The 27079-nt window shown below is 40.0% G+C and overlaps 1 protein-coding gene across 5 annotated transcripts in view; it reads left to right on the top strand.

Moving 5' to 3' along the window:
• The window catches only part of LOC127371825 (collagen alpha-1(XIX) chain), a 96067-nt gene that overhangs the window by 64651 nt on the left and 4337 nt on the right, over window positions 1-27079 (top strand). For 3 of the 5 annotated variants that reach the window (XM_051415007.1, XM_051414984.1, XM_051414993.1), the window contains 29 exons: window positions 310-354; window positions 1294-1338; window positions 1819-1863; window positions 3314-3394; window positions 4963-5004; window positions 6087-6164; window positions 6558-6593; window positions 6800-6853; window positions 7101-7154; window positions 7880-7921; window positions 9728-9832; window positions 10013-10066; window positions 10539-10592; window positions 11393-11446; window positions 11624-11677; window positions 12176-12220; window positions 13249-13299; window positions 13464-13508; window positions 14460-14486; window positions 15673-15726; window positions 16652-16696; window positions 17032-17076; window positions 17174-17236; window positions 17682-17717; window positions 19294-19338; window positions 19851-19994; window positions 21015-21081; window positions 21182-21319; window positions 24639-24716. In XM_051415007.1, the coding sequence (XP_051270967.1) occupies window positions 310-354; window positions 1294-1338; window positions 1819-1863; window positions 3314-3394; window positions 4963-5004; window positions 6087-6164; window positions 6558-6593; window positions 6800-6853; window positions 7101-7154; window positions 7880-7921; window positions 9728-9832; window positions 10013-10066; window positions 10539-10592; window positions 11393-11446; window positions 11624-11677; window positions 12176-12220; window positions 13249-13299; window positions 13464-13508; window positions 14460-14486; window positions 15673-15726; window positions 16652-16696; window positions 17032-17076; window positions 17174-17236; window positions 17682-17717; window positions 19294-19338; window positions 19851-19994; window positions 21015-21081; window positions 21182-21319; window positions 24639-24716 (1726 nt within the window). Of the gene's footprint in view, window positions 1-309; window positions 355-1293; window positions 1339-1818; window positions 1864-3313; window positions 3395-4962; window positions 5005-6086; window positions 6165-6557; window positions 6594-6799; window positions 6854-7100; window positions 7155-7879; window positions 7922-9727; window positions 9833-10012; window positions 10067-10538; window positions 10593-11392; window positions 11447-11623; window positions 11678-12175; window positions 12221-13248; window positions 13300-13463; window positions 13509-14459; window positions 14487-15672; window positions 15727-16651; window positions 16697-17031; window positions 17077-17173; window positions 17237-17681; window positions 17718-19293; window positions 19339-19850; window positions 19995-21014; window positions 21082-21181; window positions 21320-21748; window positions 22907-24638; window positions 24717-27079 lie in introns of those variants that run through there. The other 2 variants (XM_051415015.1, XM_051415000.1) reach the window with 2 other exon arrangements.

Here is a 27079-nt window from a genome sequence, read left to right as displayed (position 1 = left end):
GTGTTTTTGAGCTGTTGTCAGAGGGCATAAAATTTCTAGACACACCAGTGTAATTCTCTTTTAGTAGCGACTGAAGTAGACCTTCACTCCTTTCTGTTGTCGACTTTTATGCCTCTCCAGCAAACCTACAGTTCTACAGTATCCTGAATTGAGAAAGAAATCAAATATATACAGGCTTTCTTTCAGCAGTATATATTCTAGAGTTGCTGTGACAAAAACTAAAATCTCAAGTTAAAACTTGGATGTTTTTCTCTTCCATTTTCCTGCCTACCCCTTAACTCTCCCTCGCCCTTTTTGGTGATGTAACAGGGAAACATAGGGCTGCCAGGGCTGAATGGAGATCAAGGTCCAGAGGTGAGTCTTATACTGTGTTTATCTCGTATCTGCTGTGCCACTTACAGGAGGTCAAACAGAGATGTCTAAAAACCTGCTGATTATAAACAGTGGTGAGCCCTGTACACGGTGAGACGAAGGCTAGTTAAGTTTAGGTGGGAAAAACAATTGGATCCAGTATCTTAGATCATTTGATGTTACTTGCAGAACTTGATCATAACAACTGGCTCAAGACAATGTTCACACCATTTGTTTAACTAGTGTTGGTGAAAGTCTTGTTTCCATAGTAATAATTATAATATAACCAGAGTAACTGGATATTTGTTTGTGGAATATGGAATTGAATGCAAACTTAATATTACGTATTTCACTTTTTACAAGCTAATGCTTAGTTTATCTATGTATTGTAAATGCATTCACTGTAAACACACTCACTGAAATGAATCATTGAGGAAATTTGTATTCCTTTTGAATTACGTTCGTGACAATATTATTAAACGTTTACGGTGATATGTTTTATCCCAGTCATGAAAAGGGGTATATAAAGAGCAGCCAGGATGCTGATGCTTGTATATTACTTTTCTCAGTTCTTTTCATTCAACCTAAGCTCAGTTTCCATGGTAATAGGTGGATCGTTCAGTTCATCCATGCATACAAAGACAATAATGAGTCAAAAGGGGGAATGCATATAAACAGCTGATCTTAAATAACAGCAAGACCCAGATATAAGCTTTTATTTGAAATAACGTGCACGCAAACTTACTGTAATTAACTAACCATGGTTTATTGAAAAGGCATTAGGGGCAGCACTCAAACAATGCTGCTATTTGAAATGCTCTCGAAAGTCAGTGTCTGCAATGTAGCTGGATGGGCTATAACATTTGAAAGCCCAGACTATTTTGTCACCAAACAAAGGGAGAAAATAGCCCAAAGTATTGGTTTTCCTTTGTGTTTTGCCAGGGGAAGCAAGGCCTGCCTGGACAGCCAGGACTCCCAGGCGAGCCAGTAAGTATATTGGCACGAGACACTAGCACTTCATGTCAAGCCTTCCTTTCTCTCATTGCCTTTTCTATCACCTTGCCATATCCTCTACTCTCTAACTCAGTCTGCCAAAATGAAAGAGAGAGATAAACAGATAAACGTCAACAGGCAGAGACAAAGAGGAAATAGGAAGAAAAGTCCAGAATTTTTACACAGACGATCAGTAATCAAATTTAAGAATTAATTAGTGGAAAGAGGCAAATCTATGCTCTTTATGCCAGGAACGGAGGCAGAGGCACAATCTGTTCTCCACACCTGCTTCGGTAATGAGCATCTGTCTTTACTCAAAAGCAGGGAGGGAAAAGAGGCATTTCATAAATCCTGGCTAAGGGAAATTATGTTGGAACACGGCAGCCCGCTGAAGCAGTGAGGAGGAGGAGATAAATGTGTGTGAGGAGATGAAGGCCTGGTGATAGATGTGTCTCTTTTCACCACTATTTACAGGGCTCGCCAGGGGAGCGAGGGAAAGATGGCCTAAAAGGAGAAAAGGTAAGTAAACTTCAAATCAAGTTCTCACCTCAAAGAAAAATATGAAGCTATGATGTTTTATCACAGGTTGAACATGCTAGACAACTTGTGAAGACACCTTTCAGATTATTCGCCCTGCATGCCATCCTCGATCATGTTGTAACTTTGTGTTTTTGCCTTTGATGCCTCTGACTAGTCTGTTATTTGTACACAATTTTTGGGGGGGAAAGTAGAAAAGTGCACAGTTGACATGCATATTTGATGGGGTTTGTCACTTGTCAAAATAAACGAAGCTGTACTCAAGACTTCCCACCCACTGGAGTCATTCTGTTACACTCCAGGGCAGAGACATAAACCTAAAGTGCTTAAGCATTCTGCATCCATTCACATTTATAATCCTCCTTTGTCATATTTGCTGTACTGATGCAAGAGGCAGTTCTGGTTGTACATTAATGTGGTAGGCCATGAATAAATCTGTACGCTAAATATGAAGCCAGTGCAAGGAGACAATTAGCTTAGCTTAGCATAAAGACTGGGAGCAGGAGCCAAGCCTTTAGACTTGCTCCATGGTTACACAAAATAAATCTCCTAACAGCACCTCTAAAGCTCAGTAACTAACACATTGTAGCTTGTTTGTTTGATCCATACAAAAACTGAAGTGTTAAAACAACAAGTTGTGGTTTTATTGAGGGTTATGTGCCAGACTATTTCTTGCCCATGAAAAAACAAACAGAACAAGGCTGGAAGTCTACAGGCACACTAACAGTTCTGTAAGGCTGTTCTTTGGCACACTGGTGCTTTTAGTTAAAGGCTACAGTGGCAATGCTAATATGCAGATTTTTTGCAGGGAATAATACCATTGTCACCATCTTCTTTAGTGTGTTAGCTCCCTTACATTTGCTAATTAGCAATGTACAGCTGAGGCTGAGGCCATTTGGTCACAAACTAAAGTATACTAATGGTGCCACTAGAGGAAAAGTCAGTAGGATTCATCCTTTTCCAAAATTTTGTGACAATACATCCAATAGGTTTTGAGATTTTTCAGCTTAGTCTAAAGCAGCAGACCAACCCACCAACACTGCCATATATGGAGCCACATTGCCACACAAAATTTCCTCTTTTGGTAGAGCATTAAAAACATTTAAATGAAATTGTATCCATGACAAGAGTCATCAAATATATTTGGGTCAGGAAACAGAAAGCAGTCACTGCTGTTTCTATCAATTTCCAACCGACAAACTTGATGGTTTTGTAAGGGTCCATGCAGTAGTGCCAGAAGCTGTGTGTTTATTGATATGCAAAATTATCCTGGTAAATGTTGTCTGCCCCCGCTTTATCATCCAGACTCTTCCATGTTCTCCTCCCTGTGTGTAAAACCTCACATCCTTTGCATTGTTGAGATGACAGAGCCAGTCTGACATTTTGCGTCTTTCATTCACTATCTGATTACTGTCTGTCATTCTATCTGAAGGGAGACATTGGTGGAGTGATTGGGCTACAGGGACCTCCAGGTCCTAAGGGTGAGCCTGGAGAGCCTGGAGGTGGATATGTGGTGGGTACCATATTGAGTTTAGACAGTCACTTTCATCTGACCTTGTTGGCTTTGGCCCTCGGGTAACAAGATACAAAAGTAGAAAACTGTTAGTGTTGAACAGGAAAACAACAGAAGAATTCACAAATCAGATCATCTGCAAACACCTAGAACAGCAGGAGATATGTTAAAGGAAACTAGCTCCTCCAGCTGTGTATCTGCCATGACATTATGGAGATGCAATACCATTAAGTGATCCACCATTGGATAACCCCAGCACTTGGTAATCACCTATCCTCCCATTTTGGAGCTTATAGCCATTGAAGCACTCTCTTTTATGGACATGGCTTTGCATATAGAAATGTTCATTACAGCTTCACCAAAAAGGCGGTGCATGTGCAGCCAAGGCCTCAGTCCTGGTTGACGGCACTTGCACTCCTCAATCACGGGCAAGTGCTATTCGGCTTTAAACAATCATGTTTGTTTGTGTGTGGAAATGCTGCACTGAACATTAAGCCTGACAGCAGGCCTACTCATCAAGCAAGGGGGTACTGTGTTCAGTTGAGCAGAGTAATAAGGGAAAGATTGCACTCAGGCAGAAGTATTTAAACCTCTTTAATGTACTCCAGCACTGTGAAAATTGAAGCAGGATTGGGCTATATGTGTGCATGTAAGTGTCAAGGGGAGATGTTTACAACAGGCCAGTGACCTCATAGTTCAAAAGCTAAACAAAGTGAGATTTCTATTGTAGCGGACGTCCTTTTGCATAGATCCTAATAGTCTTTTACGAATGTCATCTCTGTCTTAAGGCATTCGAGGTAAATGGATTCTCAACATTTTATGGTCTTTGTTATGTAAGACAAAGACAAGGAAAAAAGCAATAAACAGAACTCAATGCAGATGGTCTGAGTAACTTTAATGAGTCAGCCTGCTCGAGTAGCTAATGTCACTTTATTGATTTTGCCTTTAAATGAATAATGAGCAATTCACTCTTTGTTTCTTTTCACGTTTATTTTTTGCATAGATTAGCAATCTCCCACTGGTTTTTAAAAAGTAGAAAATGCAGTCTTAGGATCATAGTATTTGTCTCCAAAAGTTATGTTCTTTTCAAACTTTTCTCTCTTTTATGTTTGAGTGAATTGGTACATTTCTCCCTAAAACTGTAGAAATGCTGTGTTAGTTCAAATCCAACTTGTGCACAGCTAATTTACATTGTGCAATGTAGGACTTGTAACACTAATACATGCTGACCACAGAAATCAATGTCTCATCCGAACTGCACAGTAAATAATGCTTACAGTAGCCTCGATTCCAATCAAGGTTTTTCTCCGTGGCATGGCATTATCAGTCTCCCTCTGTACATAGAAACTATTTAAAATGTTGTAATCAGTATTGAACAGGAGCTCATAATGCAATGCTGTATTCATTCAGTGTTTGCACTGTGGACCGTAGCACGTACAGATTCAATGTTCCTGTTTAAATTCCAGCACTAGAAAACCTTTTTTTGTTGCACCTTAGGTATCAAAGTGAATTGCTGATGAATGTGCAGTGAATCCCTACTCTGATGTCTTCTTCCTGTTGTTTTGTAGGGCAATGGATTGTCTCTAACTAGAGGGTCTCGCGGGCCCAAGGTAGGAAGCGCTGTGGTGTTGGAGCATTGCCAACACAACCATCTATACAGCCCACTATGTTAACTTCTGCAGATAGATCAGTGATATGTTTTATTTTAAGTAGATAAATCAGTGTTGTGTTAGATGAACTCCAGCTCCTTCATCAACACCACCCGACATGTTCCAAATATGTTCATTTTAAATCACTTTAAGCTGAATGTTATTTAAAGGTCCAGTGTGTAGTATATAGTGACATCTTGCGGTGAAGTTGTAGACTGCAACCATTTGTATACAGCTCAGCCTCCCAAGCATGTAGGAGAAACTGTACTACATGCTTTATCTAGCTATCTATTTCTTGGCTGCTGTAGAAACATGGTGATTCAACATGATGGCCTCTGTGGAAGAGGACTTGTTAAAAAGATAAAGATAGATAAAAATTCCACTCATTCCACAGCAACAAAAACACAACAATTCTTATTTTCAGGTGACTATATGAATATTATATTCCATTTTCCAATAGATCCTCTTTAATGTTACACACTGGACCTTTAAGACTATTAATTGTATAAAAGTGGATATTGTTAGCCTACAGTAAGTCAGTGTAGGTGGTTTGAACAAGTTTGCATTTGTTTATCCATCACTTTAAGCTAACAACTGTATTTCAACTTTTTATCTATTACTTTTAAATATCTACTTCAACCATATATCCATAATGTACCCCTGGTTAGGAATCACTCAAGTAGATAATACCACTCAAATAGCTCAAGAGTTTTCTGACAATATTATACTGAGTTTAGTAGCAAATTCTGAAAATACTGCACTAATGAGCCCCCAATTATGTGTTGTCATGTCAACGGTACATTTGAATATACTGTGTCAAAACACAAGCATAAGTTCAAATAAAGTAGATAATGAACATGTGCATGCATTGGCCTTGAACATAGTTGTGTTTCTTTCCCTTGAAGCTAAAGGCAAAACATAAAGGGAAAATGAGTTCCGGCAGAGTCTGAATGCTTAATGATCATGCAGTGCAGCCGCTCCCCATGACTTCTGGTTTCACTATCACTGAAACCCCACAGACTGCTCTTTTGTCTTTTTGTCAGGGTGAGAGAGGTGTCCCGGGATTGCCAGGAGACCATGGTGAAAAAGGCGAACCTGGAGAGAGTGTCATAGGCCCGGCTGTGAGTATGATGTTGTATTGATTGGTCTGTGTCTCCAACATTCATTATTGTGTTCAAACTATGATACCTTCAGACGATTGTCTTTAGGCATTGTAAGAAAGAGATCCTCTCTGAATATTAAGATTAGTGTTCATTAAATACACTTGCAGATGAAATCGCTGATCATTACTGTGAGGTTCTGGCGTATTGCACTCTGCCTTCATCACATACGCTCTGCACCGATAGTTTGAACCTCACAGATTTGATTGTGAGTGAGCCTGCTTTCATTTTTGAAATACAGGATTGTTGGAGACAGAGAATCAATAGAGCAAAAGGTGTCTAACACAATTCCTTTATTGGATGCTGGGTGCTAGAGGGCAGATGGTGTTAACAAGATGTGTGATGTGTTCTTAGGGCCCCATGGGACTTACAGGAAAGCCAGGAAGCCAGGTTTGTGGAAAATTCTCTGGGTCCACAACACACAAACAGCATGTTCAAGTATATTTTAGCTGATTTTCGCCTCTTTGGAGCTGTGACCAGCGATCTTGCAATTATTTTACAATACAAACAACACTCTGCAGTGTTTGTCACTTGTTAGCTGGCTATATAAGGCAAGAATGTTAAAATCATCGGAGTGCCTGGGTTTTTTTTTTCAGGGCCCTCAAGGACCCCCAGGTTTTACTGGCCCTGTTGGCCATCCAGGACGAGAGGTAAGTGTGATCAGCCTGCCCTTTCACTTATTCATTCCCTTAAACATCTGCAGATAAAATAGGTCTGGTAGCATAAAAAAATGTCAACTAGACTACCCACTGTGGATGAGCAACTACGACGTATCACAGCTCCTGGACACAAATCCCCACCAACTGAGATGGGTGTGAAAGCAGAGTTATAGCCTTACAAGTCTGCTTGATGTTGTAGCCAGGAGGATTTTAACTCATTTCTTTGTCTCAATTAAAGGGACCCCCTGGTAGACCAGGCCCCCCGGGCCCTGCTGGACCCCCAGGTGAACCAGTAAGTAAAAAAAAAAGCAAATCTATTTTTTTTATTTTTGTAGTTCACACCCCTGGTCTGCAATAAAAACTACGGAGCTCACCTCAAATTCAAAGTCCGTATTCAGAGAGCAGCTCAAGTTTGCGGATAATTAGCAGCTATTCCTGCTGTTCACTAACCAACATCACTTTCAGGAAGATGTTGCCATTTACGACAAATTGGCAGCACCCTGTTGTTAGCACATGTTTTCATGTCTTGTGTCTTCGTGTGTTTAGAATAAGGAACATTTACTGTAGTTCTGAAAGCTGTAGTGTATGTAGTACAGTAAATTTAACATTTTAACCTTTATATTCATATGTTGTAAAGAGCCAGGCAAACTATTTATTGTCCATTTTATGTTTAAAAAAAAACCACATGGACTACAATTCAAACCCTTTTTCTCAACTCCAGAGAACAACAACATTTTAAAGATGTGAGGATTCTGACTTCCAGCAACAAAGTTATTAAATCGTTTCCTCAAGCGTTGCAGATAAAAACTGAAAATGAAACACTGAAACAGGAATTTGTTAAAAATGTTTTGTGTGAAATCACATTCCTTAAAGGCATATAAGATGATCTTATAAATTGATGTTTTGAGCAATTTACAAGATGCAGTTCCACCAAACAAACAGCAGCAAAATATTTCCAAGAAGATTTGTTAGACTGTGGAAATGTCTCATGGATTTTCTTTCTTCCTTTTTTGACAGACTGCCCTGCCAATTGTTGGAGACATGGGTGCTTTACTTAAGGTATTTTATCTTCATAGTTAATGATAATTGCAGCTTTTCACAAGCTTTTCGCACAGTAACATGCAAAGGGGTCCCTGAGTTTGTGTTTAATAATGATCAATATTTGTTCATTTCAAAGGGTGCTATTCTTTTAATATATGGATGCTATCAGCTAACAGAGATAGTAAAAGCCCTCGAGTGCCTCCATCAGGATGACTGGGAGAAGTATCTGTTGAAAGTACATTCAAATAATCTCACCAGAAGGCCTGGTTTAGTCATTCACCACGGATGTTTAATAGCCTTTCAATACAGATAATGGAATATAGAAATATCATCCTGTGTTAGATCAACCACTATGAAACCTGTTATGCATCCCAGTTTTAAACATGCTATTCTGTATATTTCAGATCCCATGCAAAACCAAAAAAACCTAAATAAGAAAAGCCTAGCTCTCACTTCTTTTACCTCTAAACTGGCTTAATTTAATTTCCTCTGGTAGATTTCCCCTGTCAGTTAAACCTTCACCCCCCGTTACAAAACATTGAAGCATTTGGTGAGAATGCTAAAACACTCTTTCAAACTAAATTTCACAAGTCTGGTCCCAAAAACCACCAGACTCACAGCTTGTATCTTTATTTACTCAAACTGTGTTATTTTGGGTTCCTTTTTCCATCAGTTGGTACAAACAGCATTCTGGGTCCCTTTTCTGAACAAATGCAGAATTTGCACTGGGACCGCAAGACTAAACATATAGTGAAACACATTATTATCTGAGATCACAGAGTGAAAAGGGAGATTGAGTCCTTCTTTTGTGGCTGTTACCTTTCAAAATGAGCATTTTCTATATGGAAATGACTGATTTTTTCTTTCAATTGAAGCAGATTAGTAACATTACTTAATTATAATACCTGCAGGATAGCACTTCGCCAAATAAAGCTTTTCAATTGTTAATACTTAATGCACGTCAACTCTGATAATAAATATAATGTCTTTTCTTGACTAGTCATTGACAGATTGAGCTGTATGCCAGCAGTCTCATAATTGTTTCTCACCCCTTCTGTGTCTTATTAGACTTATTTTCTCCATTAAGTGCTCTGTTAAATTGGGCTACTATTTTATGACTTGTCTGTTTTATTTTGCTGCCTTTGTGAAGCACTTCATAACGTGCATTTTGAAAATTGCCCTATAAATAAAGGTTATTATTATTATTACAGCCTTCAACAGAGTTGGTTAGTGGCACTCTAATTAGTACTTTCGACACCTTGATGGCACCTGCAGAAAATGACTAGACACATTTAATAGTTATTTCACTCTTTTCATTCATCTCAGTAATAACGATAATTCTTTTTATTTTGTTTAATTGACTAGATTTATTTGGACTCTTGGAAGATAATTAGATGACAAGGATGTACAGATTATTTTCCATTTTGTATTTCAGACTCAGAATTAATGCTGCTTTTTAATAGTGCACTATACCTATTTCTACTGCTTCTCTCCAACTTAGAGCTCCCACCTACCTATTTCCTGGAAGGTACAGTGCCTATATCTAGACTGGATCGGGGACAATGATATTTAAAATTCACACCTAAATGTCACAGTCAATGAGTTTGACAAAGTTCACCCCTCTCCTAGATGAGAGACACTCTTGGTGGGTTCACACTATTTCTGCTCAGCAGACATTTAGAGAACACTTTGTGTCAGTTGGGGTCTTGTCCTCCACCCAGGGGATGTGACATAATAAAGGGCGAAAATGCAGTGCTCCAGCTCAGCTTGATGAAATCTTATCTGTGCCACCACTTTTCCTTCCTGCTTTGCCTGTGTTGGCAGAATGCCTGCAGTGTGTGCCAGACGAAAATCCCAGGGCTTCCTGGGCAGAAAGGAGAGAAGGGGTCCCCCGGAGCACAAGGAGTAGAAGGCCTGGTGGGAGAAAAGGTACAAGCGACTCAACAGCATGACAGGCAATTTGGAACCAACACTGTAAACATGTTTATCTGATCATGATGCTGTGCATTACATGACACTTGTTACATTTCCTCTTGGGGTTGCCTATTAAATACGTTGAGTGCATGTCTGCTTACACCCATATTCATTGTGTATTTCTACCCTAAACAGGGAGATCCAGGTGTTAGAGGTCCTATGGGTAACCCTGGGAAAGAAGGCCCAAAGGTAGGCAAGGAAATGCCAGGCGTAAATATACTCAGTACATAATAAAACAAATTTTTATTATATTATTGTTTTTGTGGATCCAAATGAATTATTCAACTTCTCAGATGACAAAGAGTCTGTAAATCTAATAGCCTCATTAAATGATATTGTTTATTTAAAATGTCTTTAATCTAGTATATAGGGATTTACATTGACAAACGCGTTTCATAAATTACCTTTTGGATTATCTCTGGAAGCCTAACCAGCTGTTCCACAACTCATATTATTCTGTACTCTCTTACTGTATGTGCTCGCTGCGGAAGTTGTTGCTATGGATACTGTGTTGTACCATGGTGAAACGGGCTAGTGTGATTTTAAGTCGTGTGCTGTAAGAGGGGAAGAGGCAGTTTGAAGTTTACACCCATCAGCCTTTAGTTTTAGGCCTTTTCATGTTTGGTGGAAAAACATTCATTTTTACCTCTCTTTCCTGCAGGGAGTAAAAGGAGAGAGAGGATTCCCAGGCCCTACAGGAGATAAAGGTGATGAGGTGAGTTTAATCTAAACAAATTAATCCAGTAGTTATCTAACAATCCGGAAGACACTGTGACATTGAGAGGTAGGTTTTTCAAAAGAATGTAAATATATTGTAATGTCTTCCCTGATCTGAAAGTCTGTCTCCTCTAAAAGTCCATTAACAAAAGAAGATATCAAAAGCTATCCACAGTGCTGCGTGTATACTATGCCCTATGTTTTGCACTCTGAGGAGCTACTTTATAAAGAACGTATCCTGCCCAGCTTGTTTGTGTGTGCTAATTAAAAAACAAAGCACGAACTGAGAAGCATTTCATAGGTCAACTTTCAGCATTGAACTGCAATGGCAGGAGATTTTCGCTAACAGGCACAGTTGTTTCTAGGTTTTATAGGCTCAATAAAAACATGTTTTATAGCTCTAACGTACAACAAACAGCACAGAAATGTCTTACATAAACTAGTTAATAAAGATGCTGCATGTTGAAATGTTTCACAGTTTGTGCATATTCAATGATCCTATGAAGATAAGAAAATATGAACATAATCCCAGTAGTCATTGCAGTGAATAGCTTTCTAATTCATCCTCTACAGTAGAGTTGCAAGTTCTATGTGTTGTATTATTTCATCTATGCTTGTTGTTGCTAATAGATGGAAAAACCACTCCAGGCATCAAGAAAACAGGTTTAATAAGACCAATAAATTACACCTTACTCCTTGGAGTACCTGCTTAGGTGATGCTCACATCACCTATTTCCATCTCTCATAGATGGAAGTATTACAAATGTAATTACTGATGGTCCACTTTGTCTCCTCCAGGGCCCTGTAGGAGTACCAGGACTTCCAGGTGTGACTGGTCGTACAGGGTCCCCGGTAAGAAGCCTGCCCTTCATGTGGTCTGATATTATACAGAATTATATTGATATTATAATCTTTGATTATTTCAGAACACAAAGTTCATTTTTATGCTAACATATTAACTATTTTATTGCAACATGGGTTTTCTTTATGAGGACAGATTTCACTAAAAAGATGCTGTTCTGTTTGCAGGGGCTTATGGGTAGACCTGGGCCATCGGGCCAACCAGGTGGAAAAGGAGAAAAAGTAAGGTGTTTTATTACTTAAGCAATTCTCTATATAGTGTAGATAGTGCTTATGCCTTCCTGGGTTTTATTTACAGCATACAGTGGATGAATGTGCACACTGTGTGAGTTAATCGAACTTATGACTCTATGTTTGCTATTTCCATGCAAAGTATTGAGATATGTTTAGCTGAATACCATGGCTCAAAGGTTGTAATAAATAAATGGATTTAACTGGGAGTATAAATAACTTTCACACTTTTTTATCATTTTACCAATCCATCACCAAGATAGATTGGTAAAATACAAAAACCAAATGACTCCAGGTCCTGTAATAAAGATGATAAAGATAACATGAAAGTGTAGGAAACCATATCTCTTAAAGGAATCTTTGATTTTGATTTTTTTTCTGGCAAATGAGGTTCCATATCAGTGGATTACATTAACATGGGCCTGTGCTTGATAAACATTTCCTTTTTCACAGACATGTTTTAGAATTCCTCTGGTTTGTGTTTGGCAGGGAAATGAAGGACCATCGGGCAGACCAGGGCTTCCAGGACCTCCAGTAAGTTCCTCCTGCCTCAACAAGAGTCAGATGATGTATCAAAAGCCTCAAAACCGCTGTTAAGGTCTTAAGTTCTATATGTACACTGTATACATTGCAAGTTATTTTGTTACACAAACTGATTTTCTTCATCCTGTTAAAAAAAAAACAAGGTTACTGACTTCTATTCAACACACTTTGACACATTGAAAACATAAACACTTTTTTCTTGCTTTTATCAGCACTATCCAAAGATCTTCTTTTCCCACGATCAAGTAAAGGTTACAGCCAAAAGCTTTCCTTGGCAGCTCTTCATACTCAAATGGCAATCAGTGCACTTATATTTTGCTCAGTCTAACAGTATTTAGTGTAAGAAGAAAAAACATAACTGACAAACAAGTACAAATATGATGAAATTGTGGTGACCTGCTCCCTGGCATTGAATCATGGCCCCTCCCTTTAAAAGGCCAGTGAGTAAGCACTTCCAAAGGCAAATCTATAATTCATCAGCCGTCCCCTTGAACCTGCCGTGCCCCCCCACACCCTGGTCTCATAAACTGCAGTCTGGGAGGACAGGGGATGGCTCAGTGGCCTGAAAAGGGCACAGGCGTCTGCTTGCTTCTAAATGAGAACCTTGACTCCTTCTACATTCACAATAGTTGCCCTCTACCAATCTATCATGGGAAAAACATTCTCTTATGCTCTAATACTACCCAAGAAGTCTAGATTACCTAGTTCTCATACCCGAATCTCTTTTAATCAGCGTGCTCTTTCGTTTTTCTGAGATACTCTTGTTTTTTGAATTACCACTGGCTCAAGGATGACTAAGTCTACTATTCTCTGTTTGTCCTTGTTCTTTTCACTTCTCACTCTCTCACACTCTCTTCCCCTCTCTTTGTGTAATCACCAAATGAGCTATTGATCTCTCTCATGTAGCTTTTAAGGGCTTAACAGTGTATAACTGCTCCAGACCTACTGTACAGTTTTCTGTGTAGACTCTTGGTGCCTAAAACTCACAGAACAGTGATTTACTTTTGATTGTGTTTTAGGGTGTACCGTATGTGGAGACCACGGGGATGAGCAGTCTGTACAAGCTGCAGGTAGAAGCTTTACAAAAGACTTTAACTTTAGTGATAATATCATTGTGATGCATTGAATAGAGTTCCTTCAATCATATTTCCAGGAAAGTATCTGTGCTTGTGGTTAAAGTGATTGACCTATATCGTCAAATATACAGTCATAACATAGGAAAATGTCTTTTCAGAGTGGTGGAGCTATTTTAGGACCCCCTGGAGCTCCTGGTGCACCGGTAAGCATAATCATTGTTATGCCTGAAGCAAATCCTTTACTGTGTGCTGTGGAGGAACACTCGCACACAGGCTTGTTGATACTGTATGAGGCGCAGAACCTGGGAGAGCTGAATAACAAATAAGCTGACCAGTGTTATCTCAGCTTCTGGGGCCCCATCACAGTCAATCATGCTCATTGAGAGCTGGTGGTTGCTGAAGGCCAAGAGGCTTCCTGACTCTCAAACAGGTGTCTCTGAACCCTCCCCAGGACACACAACATCACTGATATGCAGAATGGACTTGGAAGTTCAGTTGCTCTGCACGGTGCCAAGACCAAGTGACCCGATCTGCTTATCAGCTCCCCCTGCTACCCCTTATCAGACAGTTTGTAATCTGGTCCAGGAGACATTCACTCACAGGCCTTGCAGGGATCCATCCACCACAACGAACACTAAAGGTGGTGACATAAAATAGACACTCCAATGTCCCCAGTGCATAATGCCCATGAACCACAGCTAAATCTTGAGGATGCTTTTCCCTGTACTGCATCCATCACAGCCCAACAGCTCCTCTGGAGGAATCAGTGAGAGAGCATCTTCATCAGTGTTAAGAGCGACAAGGGGCCCAATTTATCAATTATTCCTTCTTTGTGTTTAGTGTGGAAAAACACTGAAATGCTTTACTGGACATTTAAACATGCATGGCAAGTGTTTAGAAATCCTGTGTTATACCCAGACTGGATTATATGATCCTGATCATTTTAAATCTTGCTTCTGAAAGACTACAGTTACATGATGTAAGCATGATTTACAGATCGAAATCGCGAGAAAAGAGAAGCAATAATGAATACCATTAATTTTAATGACAATAACATGCAGTAGCCACATGTCGTGTTGTACTATATTTATGATTTGTGTGGTAGAGGTTGTCGCATTCATGTGATTAATCTGTGTTTTTCTCTCTCTTTTAAGGGTCCCAAAGGAGATCAAGGACCCCCAGTGAGTTGAAGCTTTTCATTCTGGAAGATATTTTGTATCAAATATTTGTCTATTTTCGGTCCTGTCCAAAAAATAGAGAAGAAGGATAGTTCCCAGTTGCTTTCTATCATTGTCTATGTGGTTCGCTACAACATAAGTCAATACACCCTCAAGCCTCAGCACTTAACCACTATCAGTAGAACTCCAACACACAGCAAAAAAATGATCATGTCTCCTGCAAATATGTAACATTGTACCATATTGTCTTGCCAGTGGGAACCTATGAACGCTCTCTGCCTCCCCCCCCAATACTGTCCCCGAAAACAATCCACACAGACGTGGAAACAATTCCACGCTTCTGCCATCAACTTGAATTCTTTATTCCCACGGGGCCAATTGCATTTTTTATTGTTTTGTTGCACAGTGATTTTTCACCAGGATGCTAATTTGACATTTTAATAAATTGTGTGAGCAGCTCCAGTGCTGTGGTGGAATTGCCCCAATCCGTCTCACAGCTGATCCTCTGGCTGGCCCACTCTCCCCTTAGCCGCACTCGCTTATTCATGACAATCTACATGTGTGACAATTACCTGCACAATCCGTCTATGTCAGCACCGGTTGCCCCTCTATTCTGTGTAATGGCATTTCTCTGTGGCAGCTCGAGCAAGATGAGGTAGATAGAGGCCATCACTTGCTCAAGCACTGGGAATGGGTCTCTATTTTTAGTGCAGAAAGCAAGTCTGATTGTGCTTGTCAAATGGGGCTCTTTTTCTATCCCATCTGTAGCCTACAAGGTGTGACAGCACGTGTCAAAGATCATATAATATAATACACTCAGGTTGAAGTATTGTCCTCTTAGGATTATCTTCATATTGACACATGAAGGGCTGTACTAATACCTGACTGAGAATATCAAGAAGGGAGATGGAAATGTGTGAAATCTTGGATTCTGCAGAATTTAATTTACTCGCCTTCATGTAGCTTTCATCTGTATTTGCTTGTTTATGCCTAATGTTTACTGACAGCCTTATAATGACACTTTTTACCTTCTGGTAGCTCATCACCTCACTCGTCCTCCTATTGAGGACTGTGTAGACAAAAATAGCATAATTCTTTGTTGAAGAAAGGGTGAACCAACAAACCTTAGTCTACATCAGAAGTGACTTTTTTGTCTTGACACAGCAGGTGGTGTGTTTTTCTCTCACAGGGGGAACCAGGGGCCATGGGATTACCCGGGCTTGAAGGGCTACCTGGTGCCAAGGTAAGCAACAGTTTCAGCTGCTATGACCTAACCTGATTACAAAGTGAGGGAAAGTGCTTTCTTTGTACTTTATTCTCTTTACAGAACATTTAAAGAGTTTATGTTTGAAATGAGAATGATAATCCAGATAAAATGATTGCCAGTGAGAAAGTGAAACATTATTTGTTCCCATTGAAGTTATGAGTCAACTTAAAGGGAAAAATAATTAAATCACTATGGTTTCTTTGAAATATTGGCTGAAGGAATTTCAGCTTAAAACATCTGAACTGTATATACAGTAGCACCACAGCAATTTGTAAGTAAAGCCCTCATGTAAAAGTGAACCATTTGCACAATGACGTGCTACTATTGGACACATTTTCCTTATATTGGAACAAAATTAGCCCTGCATCCAACTTTTCACCACTTTCAACTGCTAAATCTGTATTAAAAGTTGCCAGTGATTGATGTGTTTGTGTGTGTGTGTGTATGTGTGTGTGTGTGTGTGTGTGTGTGTGTGTGTGTGTGTGTGTGTGTGTGTGTGTGTGTGTGTGTGTGTGTGTGTGTGTGTGTGTGTGTGTGTGTGTGAGTGAGTGGGGGGAGGTTAGTTTCTGTGACTTCCAGAGTAATTCATCCTTTAGGGGAGTGCTGTCAAAGGTGTGACATATGCAAAGTGTTTGCTGTTAAAATATGAAGAAGACTTAAGTTCATAAGGAGGGTTATTTATCATAACTCCCTATTTCTGATTTTTCTGTGTAGAAACTTAGTGTTTTTTGGCATTGCATTTGTCCAAACAGTGTGGAGATCGGGAGCATTCATTATACCCAGGTTCAGGCAGTTTCTGATATCAGTATCTGTGTGTCTGCTTGACATGACAGTGATTTATGTGTATTCTCTATGTAACGTGCATGTCATCTATCTGACACGTCTGCAATGTTTCCTGCAGGGTGATATTGGTTTGACTGGTCCTCCTGGGCAACTAGGTCCTCCAGTAAGTGAGATTATTTATTTATTTATTTTCGATTAATTTACTCCTCATACTCCTCCTTGATCAATCATCTGTGTTGTTTCAGTCTGCTGCTGGCAACAAGTCAATGATGTTTCATAAAGTACACAGAATAGCAGCTATCAAAACACAAGTCCCATAACACAACACTACTTCAATTAAGAACTTGGATATAAACCTGTGGTCCGTTGTGGATTTTCTGTGCAGTTATAGACTGGTTGGTTTATTATAAATGGGAGGCTGCAGAGGTGCTGTAGATACGACACCATTGTGAACCTGTCAAACACGGTCTGTTCTCTTCCTATGTTTGTGATTGACAGGGGAAGCCCGGCACTCGTGGAGAGCCAGGGATCCCAGGAGAGCCGGTGAGCCGCAGCCTCTAACTCTCTTTGAGCTGTCAATCCACGTGTCATTCCTTTGTCACTGTCGACTGACACATCGGCTGTCTCTGTTCTCTGACAGGGTGAGAGGGGGCCGCTCGGAGAGACAGGATTCCCAGGACCCGAGGGACCCCAAGGTGTTCCTGTAAGGATGCAAGGATGCTACATGAATTCTGTTGCTCTTCCCTATATAATCACTACTAGATGATGCCAAAGCACTGTCCAATAATATCCAGTCTGTAGGGCTTTGAATAGCTCTTTTACATTAGCAGATTTATCCATGGTTGTACTATTGTATGGGGAAAGGAAGAACATGATTCAAGGATAATATGGACAAAATATGTATGTTAGCGACCACTTGTCCTGTAGATGATTACATTCCTCTATGTAATTACCATCAGAGATGGTTTCTGTAATTTTCCCTGTAAGCACACAATGGAACAGTGTTCGCACAGCAATCAGGATCATTATCCCTTGGTTGAGATATCTCATTAACTGTGGAGATTACTAGGAGTGCAACAGTGCTGATCCAATCGAAGGTGGGAGCTGATATACAAAATGTCTTTGTTTGTGTTGCACTTCTTGAGCAGGGGAGACCTGGAAAAGATGGAACTCCTGGATACCAGGTGAGTTGTGCGAACACGTTGCAAATCCCCTTATAGAAAGTGCTTTACATCAGCCGAGCTACAGAAAGATGGCACAGCAGATTTTTATCCCCCCCCAAGCTACAGCATCCTGAGTGCATTAAAGCCATTTGCATATTTGAGATTTTAACGATAAAAACTAAATGAAATACTGCAGATTTAAGGCTTTGTTGACTTTTAGTCTTTTTACCCAAATTATACAGTTAATGCTTTCAGGCAATGATAAAATGTTTGTAATAGAGGGCAGTAGACACTTAGATTAAATATGCATTTTCCTGCCTGATGAACCTGGTTAAAATTGTAACAAATACAACAGCAAAGTCTGCTTTTAGGTGACTGATCAAATATATTACACACTGTTTACTACATAATCACACAGAATGGGCTCACAGCATGCAGAACAGATCTGCTATTGATAGCCATTCATAACACATTATACAGTCGAATACTAAACTGGTTTGACTACGAGTATCGCTGTTTTGCTCTCTAATTTACAAGATTTTTGTCACCTAACACCTCAACGACTGCCCCTGCAGTTTATTGTTTTCTTCTTATTATTATTAGTTAATATTCTTTCACCAGAATCTCAACATTGCATAGAGCCCTTCTACAGTTTTATCCTCATGTCTTTCTGCAAATGGTGCCTGATTTTGTTTGGTGGGGCAACAGTGCCATCTAGTAGGTGGCTTTGCTCCCCTAGCCAGACTCCTTGCACACTGCTTTGAGATTTAATGTAATGCTCAGGGAAGCACATTTCAGTGGGCAAGATGATAGATTTAAGCCTCCCATCAGGCATTGGGGAATACAGAGCACTGCAGATTAAAGCAGGCAGGGGAGAACAGCATCACAAAGAGTTGCCCGCTTTAAAACCACATCATGCCAGATTGTCTTTTGCATGGCTCCTGTAATCCAGCAGGAAATTGATACAAAAGATGCTCCCAGAGGAATTGCTGTGAGCACAGTAAAGGGAGGCAATGAGGAGTGACAGGGGGGGATTGGAAGACACAAGATGTTGTGACATGAAGTCAGAGACAGGTATTTTCTCTCCCAGCTCCTCCATACAGTACAGACAGCTGGTGGGAAAGCATCTCAAATGAAAACAGGAGTGATGCAGAGAAGCTGTGACATTGCAGAAGGTGAAACACTATACAGGGAGATATTATACAAGCAATACACCTGAGCTGAGTAAGAAGCAATCAATGCACAGTCATCTGAAAAGTGTACGTTTCTCAAAGTCAAGTAATTCAGGAAAAGCTTACTCGCAGTTCTTTTTTTTTTTCTTCAGGCAACAGAACAGAAACTTCTGCAAATATCAGAGTAAATATGAGCAATATGCCAATATGGAGAGCTTAAATAATAGAAACCTCTGCTTCATATGTACTGATTAGAATAATAGAGTGTGTTGTGCGTGCTCCTGCATGTTACTGAACATCAACAGTGTGTATTGGGTGAAAAGCTTAGGCATCAGCATGATTTTTTTTTGCAATTATTCAGAGGTTACTTCTTTTTTTCTGTGACAACAAAGCCTTAAAATACATGTCTCTGTTTTTTTCCTAAGGGAGCTACAGGTAGAACAGGGGACAGAGGATCCAAAGGAGAGCGTGTAAGTAGCATCATTCCTGTTTTCCTAAAAAGAAGCTGTTTTTATGACTCAGACTATAATGCAAGGTTTTGATGAATTGTAATGAAAGTCTTCACTTCAGCACAAATATGACTAATCCCCACAAGCACATAAGCATTAGATAAAGGCATTTAACGCTCAGTGCAGTTTCCTATTGTATTTGCGAGGCAAAATTAAAGAGCTCTGTCACACTTCTGCTGTAATCTATTGCAAATAGAGGATGCAAAATGAGGCTTTTAGCTTTATAGTTGGCACCGGAACCTCAGGACAGGTGACTGACTGGACGCATTAGGAGAAATGGGTCAATGTGCTCAGCATGTTAAGTGATACAATTGGGTGTGAGTCAGGCTTGAAAATACTGACCATGGTGCTATGAATGCCAACCAGGAAATGTAGTTTTGATTGTTATATTGTGCAGGTTGTAAACTCAACCTGATCTAAACAGTTCAGTCGGTACTGCATCATGAAGCGCTGAGATATGTCTGGTTATGCAGGGTGATCCTGGGATTCCTGGAGAGAGAGGTGTTCAAGGCGAGAGAGGTCGCATAGGAGATCCTGGCCCTATTGGACCCATCGGAGTGGTCGGACAAAAAGGCGACCCTGGCCCTCCGGGACAGTTGGAGAGTGCAAACCTCTTGGTAAGCAGTACATTCACCTCAGAGCAAACAAAGACTATCCTCCCAGATTATTAAAACCTTAATCATCCTACTTCCTTTCTGAGCTTGTGTAACTAGTTCAGTTCTTGTTCCCCGTATGGAAAAATGGTGCAGCTACAGATTTCTGCATGAAACATCAAACAAGGCTGTGCAAGGGAGGTTACTGTTCTCTTTCTGCTCAGCGCTTCCCACTCCTCATCTAGGCGCCACAGAGGGTCAGAGAGGGAGAGAGATGGAGACAGAGAGAAAGACAGAGATATGTGGGCGTGCCTAGAGCTCTGCAGAGCAGCAAAAACACCTCCGTGTGTCACAGGCATTTTACACATACTGTATGCAGTCACAACAGTTATATAACATTCGCAGCAGAGATGAAAAGCTGTTTTGAATGCAATGATTCAAGGTCCAAGGCTACTCTTGTTTGCCACTGGTGCAGCCGTGGAAAGCTCTAACAGTGTTTGTGAAAAAGGTTGACATAAAACCATGTTATTTTGGGTTTCTGAAACCGTGGCAGAGCATATATTGTCATATATTTACCTAGAAAATACATACATTTAGAGGCATACAGAGCTGCTACACTTTCCCTCTTAAGCACAAAGTGCATTACTACAGAATTAGACATAAAGTAACATCAAGAAGTCTCTTTATAGAGTTATAATATCTAATTTAATATTCCCCTACTGATCCATTTTATTGTAACCGGGTTTAAGGCGCAGATGTTATATTATTATAATGCAAAGTGGGATTTCACTGAATCGTTAGAAAAGAGCTGAAAAATATGAATTTTAGCAGTGATCTCTCGTCCCAGCCCTTGTTTGCTGCACAGATGGTTTCCACAAACAGTGTGTTGATATACATGTCAGGTATCCATTTGATTTTCATGCTGTGATAACTACTGTATCTTGTCTGCTGTCAGTTCACTATGAATGAAAGATGACTTACTGTTGTTTCTTTTTGTTCAAAATGTTTCACTGAAGTTTCTATTCCTCTCCACCACACGCACAGGGTGATCCTGGCTTCACGGAAGAACTGAAAATGTTCATCAGAAATGAAGTTTTGAGGATCTTTGAAGGTACAAATTCTTCCAGATTTATTCAAAATGTTTTCTTGCCATCTTTTTACCACATTCTGAATGTTAATTTTTATTTTATTATATTTTTCGTACTCTGTAGAGAGGCTATCGAGCGCTGCCATGCTGCAGAAGACTCCTGCAGGCATCTTAGCATCACAATTCCAAGGGCCTCCAGGACCTCCTGGCAATGACGGATTACCAGGCACACCAGGAGAGCCTGGACCTCCTGGTCCTCAAGGTAGGAGCTCAGGCTGCCAGACAGAACTATGGACACTAACACAAACCTCAGGAAAATAACCCTTTCTGTTAAAATATGTATTAGAAATAACACTCTTAATCTATGAGTGCTCAAAACTATTCAACTATTCACTCCTGGTGAAACTTAATTAACCCACTGTTGCCTGATAGAATTGTAATCTGTGTGTGTGGCCACACCGTATGTCTACGCCTCATTGGTGTTTAAATATACCAATTAGTCCAACCATATGCTGTACAACTCGTGTATTTAAAGGAGGCCTCAGAGTGAAGTGCAACAGCCTTCAGCTAAAGATGTTATTCTGAATGTAAAGAGTTGGGATGAAACAATTTGAGATTGGCTGGATTGGGGTGGGGGCACCAATGTAGGTTGTATTTTGTAGGGATTCATGGGTATTTTTCTCTTGCTTAGACCCATATATCAATGCAGACTGAGGGGCGGGAAGCAGAGGAAAGGCCAGGAGTGTGGTGTGCAGCGGCTCTCTGGGAAATATGAAGACAAACGGAAGAATTGGCTGTGAATAAGAGAAAGTGTTATCAATGTGGACAGGAAAGAGCCCCAGTATTGATACCTCACTCCAGGAAAGAAAGCTTCTAAAGTACAAAAGGAGCATAGTCAGGAAAGAGGGTGGACGTTCTTTATCAAACTGATACAACTTCCTGACTGCTCATTCAACACTAATGGTTCGCTGGTCAGGCTTTATACCTCAAACTTGCTTAGATTTGTATTGTGTCCGCAACAGAACTATGGTATCCTAACTTTTGAAGAGGAGGAGTGTGTTGCGTCTTGGTGCAGATCAAAGCACCACTGCATTGGCCTTTCTCTTTGAGCTTTGTATCTACCTCACATTATTCAAGACCATTTACACTTTAACCCACTGCTATAATAATATAAAGTGCTGCTTTCATTCATGAATAATGTAGTGAAAGTAGGCAACTACTCGCCTATAAATATTTGTGCTGTGTTAATGCCATTTGCATTACACATGTCTTGGACTCTGTGTAGCTTGTTTTATTTTTTTATGCTTCAAAAGAGTGTTTTATAGGTGATTCTTAATGCAGCTTTGCAATAAATATTTATTGAAAATAAACAGCAAAGTTATTTCCCTTGATAAATCAAAAATTCAACAACTTCTTAATTTTTTCATTGTTGACTCGTGCCTCCATTCAGCTGGGGAGAGAGTTTGGGGTAATATTTCCTCATTATTTCTTGTCATCCTCTGCTGGAGACTGTGCTCCTCTGGAATATCCAATTTGACTTCTTCTCCAATATGCCAAAATGAATTGTTTATGGAGAAAAATAACCCCTCTGTTGAATTCACAGTCTTTTTTTCCTCATGGTTTGATTTCACATGGGTGAAAGTCTCAGGCTGTTAGAGAATACACATAAGGAAAAGCATCATTTCTTTTTTGTTTTTGTTTTTTCCCCTACTTTGTTGTAATTGAGTGCTCATTTATCATTCTATTCATCTTTTGAGATCGTAATGAAAATACTCACTGATGTAAGTCATTATGTTTGAGTGCATATTTCATAAATTCTACATTTTGTTGTTTTAACATTCATTTTTAATTTTGTATTTCAGTGCATTCTGTATATTTATTAATACTGACTGAAACAAAGTGTCTTTTATTATATCAGGCTGTAAACCTTGTGTTTCAGAGCTGCTCTGCTTTGTGCTGTACAAATATGGAAATATCAGTAAATATCTCACAGTAATTGGTCTTTGATGGAGCAGCTGTTCAAAGAAAGGTGTTTTTTTCTTTTGTAAGGCATAGCATGAATGAATAGATGTTGCTGTTAATACTGTTTACAACAGTGTACAACAGGTGCAGGGCTGCAGTCCTATCAATCAAGCATGAAAAACCACTCTTTGGCAATGTTATTTTTTATTAACGTATTTTGTCCATTAGTGCCCTTAAAAACTATTTGTTTTCAACCAAGTACAGACGCAGTGTGGCAGTTTCGATTTATCAGAGTGCACCAATCCAGCGTGCCACCCAAGCTTATTGCCCTGTGTGCCTGTGTGCTCAGTATTTTTTTGCTTAAGGTACAGTGCTCTTTTCTCCATGGAACGTCTCCCTCCTGAATGAATGCCCCAGGCTCTGTGAGTGTTGAAAGAAGTCTCATTATTGCAGCAATGTGTGGATAGCCCCTCTCTCTTTGAGACTCAGTTTTGGAGCATTCATAAGCCTTTTTTCTGAGATTTTCCCTGACATGTAAGCGTTGAAGCGTTTCCCCTTTGGGCCAGGCAGTGCAATGCTTGATACTCCTGTCAATGTTTCTGATGCACTCCATGCAACCACTGGTCCTGAGACTCCATTACTTTAAGTGCCTCATGGGGAAATATTTCCGCAGCGCCTCAAATTCTTACTTGGTATGCTGCTGTTTTAAACTGTGAATACATACTGACTCTGCATGGAGTGAGAAAGCCTTTGTGTGCATGTCGTTATAAGCAACACACTTGCTGGCTTGACTTGACATTTAGTGCAAATACTTTGATTCTGTTTTACTCATCAGCCTTTTTTTAACAGACTAAGCATGTCTTGTGTTCATCGCTGCTAGATTTCTTCATCTTAGAGGTAGTCATGCAGCAGCCAATCACCATCATAGTGTTATGCTCTAGCCTTATTTCATTTTATGATCTTGTTTATGTTCTCCCATTTAATAACATCTCTGAGTCTAGTTTCCATGGAAACACATTGTTTTCTGCATCTGTTGCATCTGTCTGTTTTCTGTTGTATCTCTATTGAGTCCACCTTTGATTAGGCCTATCTTTTCACTCTTTGAATGCCTTTAGTGACCCACATATCTGACCTCCAATTCGAAAAAGGCGGTTTGCTCTGTTTTGAAATCTTCAAAGACATGTGCTTGTGGTCCTGTTGTTGGCAGAAAGCTGTACAAGCCCGCAATGCCTCCTTCTTCGAACATTAGCGCACAGATGGCTTGTTTGATGATTTCTGTTTTGACAGGATGTCAGTAGATACTTTTATTATTAAAAGGTTTGGGATTGAAACTGAGAATCCAGAGAAGCCTGTTTCTACATCAACTACAAAAGCTGCTTTTTCTCAAAATAAGTGCAGACCTGATGCCTGACATTGCCGTCATATTGATGATGTTTATATCATCAAGAAGCTAATCTGTATGAGTCACTGGATAGATATAAAGGTTGCAAAAAGTCTGTCTTCACAGTATGGCATTTGTACTAATATCACTAACTCTCTTACACACTCCGTGAACATGACACCACACAGTTGTACTTGCAGTATTTGTACTCAGCCAGAGTTGTTGTGTCTGTCCTCAGGATACAGGGGTCAGAAAGGAGAACGAGGTCAGCTCGGACTGGGGTTACCAGGAGATCCAGGACATATGGGTCCACCAGGTAAGAACAGCAGATTGCACTAATGTTTATAAAACAATAACGAAAACTGCACATATCAATATCTTACATACTAATAATATTATTAACAATAGATCAAATGACTGTGTGTAAAGAGAAAAATGCAATTCATAGTTGGGCAACCACAGAGATTTATCACCCAACTCTGCAGTTCCCCTCAGCTCTATGTAGAGTTTTACCATCTCTAACCTCATTATTTTGTTTTTGTGGACCAAAACAACAACTGTTATGGTTCCCTCTCACAACTTTTATCGACATTGTTTTCAGTCGCAGCAAACAACTATTTTTAACGTAAAAATTGTGAGAAATGATATGCTACCAGAAGTTAGTAACTAGCTTGTGAACATAGTGGAGCATTAAGCATTAAGCTGCTTAGTAGGAGTTGGTGGAGACCAAAAACAGAGCTAAAATAAGAGTGAATATTGGACATACAATGGTCAGGTGGAAACACAACTTCAAATGAATGCCAATGTTGCTCTGCTATAATATGTCAATATTGTCTTTACAGTTTGTGTGAATGAAATGATGAAATGAATTCTGCTTTAAATCTTAATTGTAAGCCTTGAATTTTGACAGAATTAAAAATGTGAAAATTACATTTATTGGATGGATTTCAAGATATGTTTTTACTGCTTGAGGCTTTAACCTCAGCCAGCCATAGACCAGTAAGTCATAAGGGAGTATTTGTGCCTATAAATCAGCCAGCACCTCAGACAGTCAATCAGCCAGTCATGCTTTTATTATACCACTCTTTTCACAGAATGACCAGGTGCTGCATTGACAGCCTTACCTCCTCCACACCTACCACTGTTTATCAAGTTTTCATACCTGGCCACGGAAAGGAATGAAATGTAGCTTATCTCACCATGATACCAGAGAACCTTAAATTCTATTTCAGCCTTCATTTGGTATCCCAGCATGTTTGAGATAAACACAGTTCCCAGATGGTATTATGTTTTCTAAAAGTCAGGCGCCACTGTGACTTAAATGGGACCCCAATAGAGGACAGAATGCTGCAGTGACGGAGCATTGACGTAGTAAAAAAGCCCAGCTTGGTGTTGTCCTGGACAAAAGTTTCACTGCGCACAAGATATCTTCTTGTCCCCTGCTCCTGTGAACAAAAAAATAACTCCCCATAATGTGATTGAGCGATGAGAAGTGGGATTACCGCCCCGACTTCCAGCCTGTGACAGTAGGAGTTTATCACTGAACCTAAAGTCACTCATCCTATCTATGTATGTGCATAATGCATGTGTCAGGCAAAGGGAACGTGGCTGTAGCTCCTTTGGAGAGGACAAATCACAGCTGTTGAAAGATATCATCTCTAGGGGCACAAAGTGATAGGAAGTACCTTCGGCACAACTGGTGGGGTTAGACATCAGCTGTATTCACATCTTGGAAAGAGTTATGACTGTACTGGGCCACTGCGTTGGTTTTCCCTGTGCACTTACTCTAGATTTACAAGTCCCTGTACAAGGGAAGATGATTTCTACCAACTAAAATTTCTGTCACTTGGCCGTCATAATGAGGGACAGCTCACGGTTCCCCTTGGACCACCTACTGGTTCATGGAGACTGGGACATATGAGTCACATCCAGCACAGGAGATTCACACAACTCGATTTTCTCAGTTTTACTATCAGGGAGTAAAAGCCCTCCTGGCTGGTTACAACTTCAGTGTTGTTGGTTCTCATGAGGACATTACAATACCAGAGGAGAGGCAGGGAATCTCTCACTGAATGAAAACTAATTTTCAAGCAATTTGTGTGGTACAGGCCCGCCTGTAGAGTGTTTAGTTCTGTGCTCTAGCTAATAAGCGGGGTTGAGCTAACAGCTGTAAGTAGCCACCCAAACTTACTGCCTGAACATACTGATTTAAATTGTGCATTTTTGTGCACCTTTGCTCTAATATTGACAGTACAAAGCACCATAGTACTGTGGACAGCTTGTGTGTGAGCAGTTAAGCAGGAGATGGATGTGGCAGTGATGAAAAGGGCAAGTTGTGTTTTCAGAGGGAGGAAAAGGACAAGGCTGTACGTGTGATTCCTTTTGTATGAACTGTAGAGGCGGCAGGGCTCCCTTGAGCTGTGACTGTTGTGACTGATGTTGTGGACTCCTGCGGTCGGACTGCAGCGGAGAGTTTTTCTGATTATAGAGATACATTGGAAAGAAAATCTTATGACTGGTTCTTTTTCTTTCAGTATATGAACAAGGAGTCAATGTGGACTGCTTTGCTACTTCAGCAAGCTGTTGCTAAGTAACATGAGATACTAATGTCATCATCTGCCATGACAACATCATGTACTTTCTCTGTCCTTCATTCTCATTAAAGTGAAATTAAATACT

This window comes from Dicentrarchus labrax, unplaced genomic scaffold, assembly GCF_905237075.1.
Source record: "Dicentrarchus labrax unplaced genomic scaffold, dlabrax2021, whole genome shotgun sequence".
In the NCBI taxonomy this organism is placed as follows: domain Eukaryota; kingdom Metazoa; phylum Chordata; class Actinopteri; family Moronidae; genus Dicentrarchus; species Dicentrarchus labrax.
This window is presented reverse-complemented; position numbering and strand designations above follow the sequence as displayed.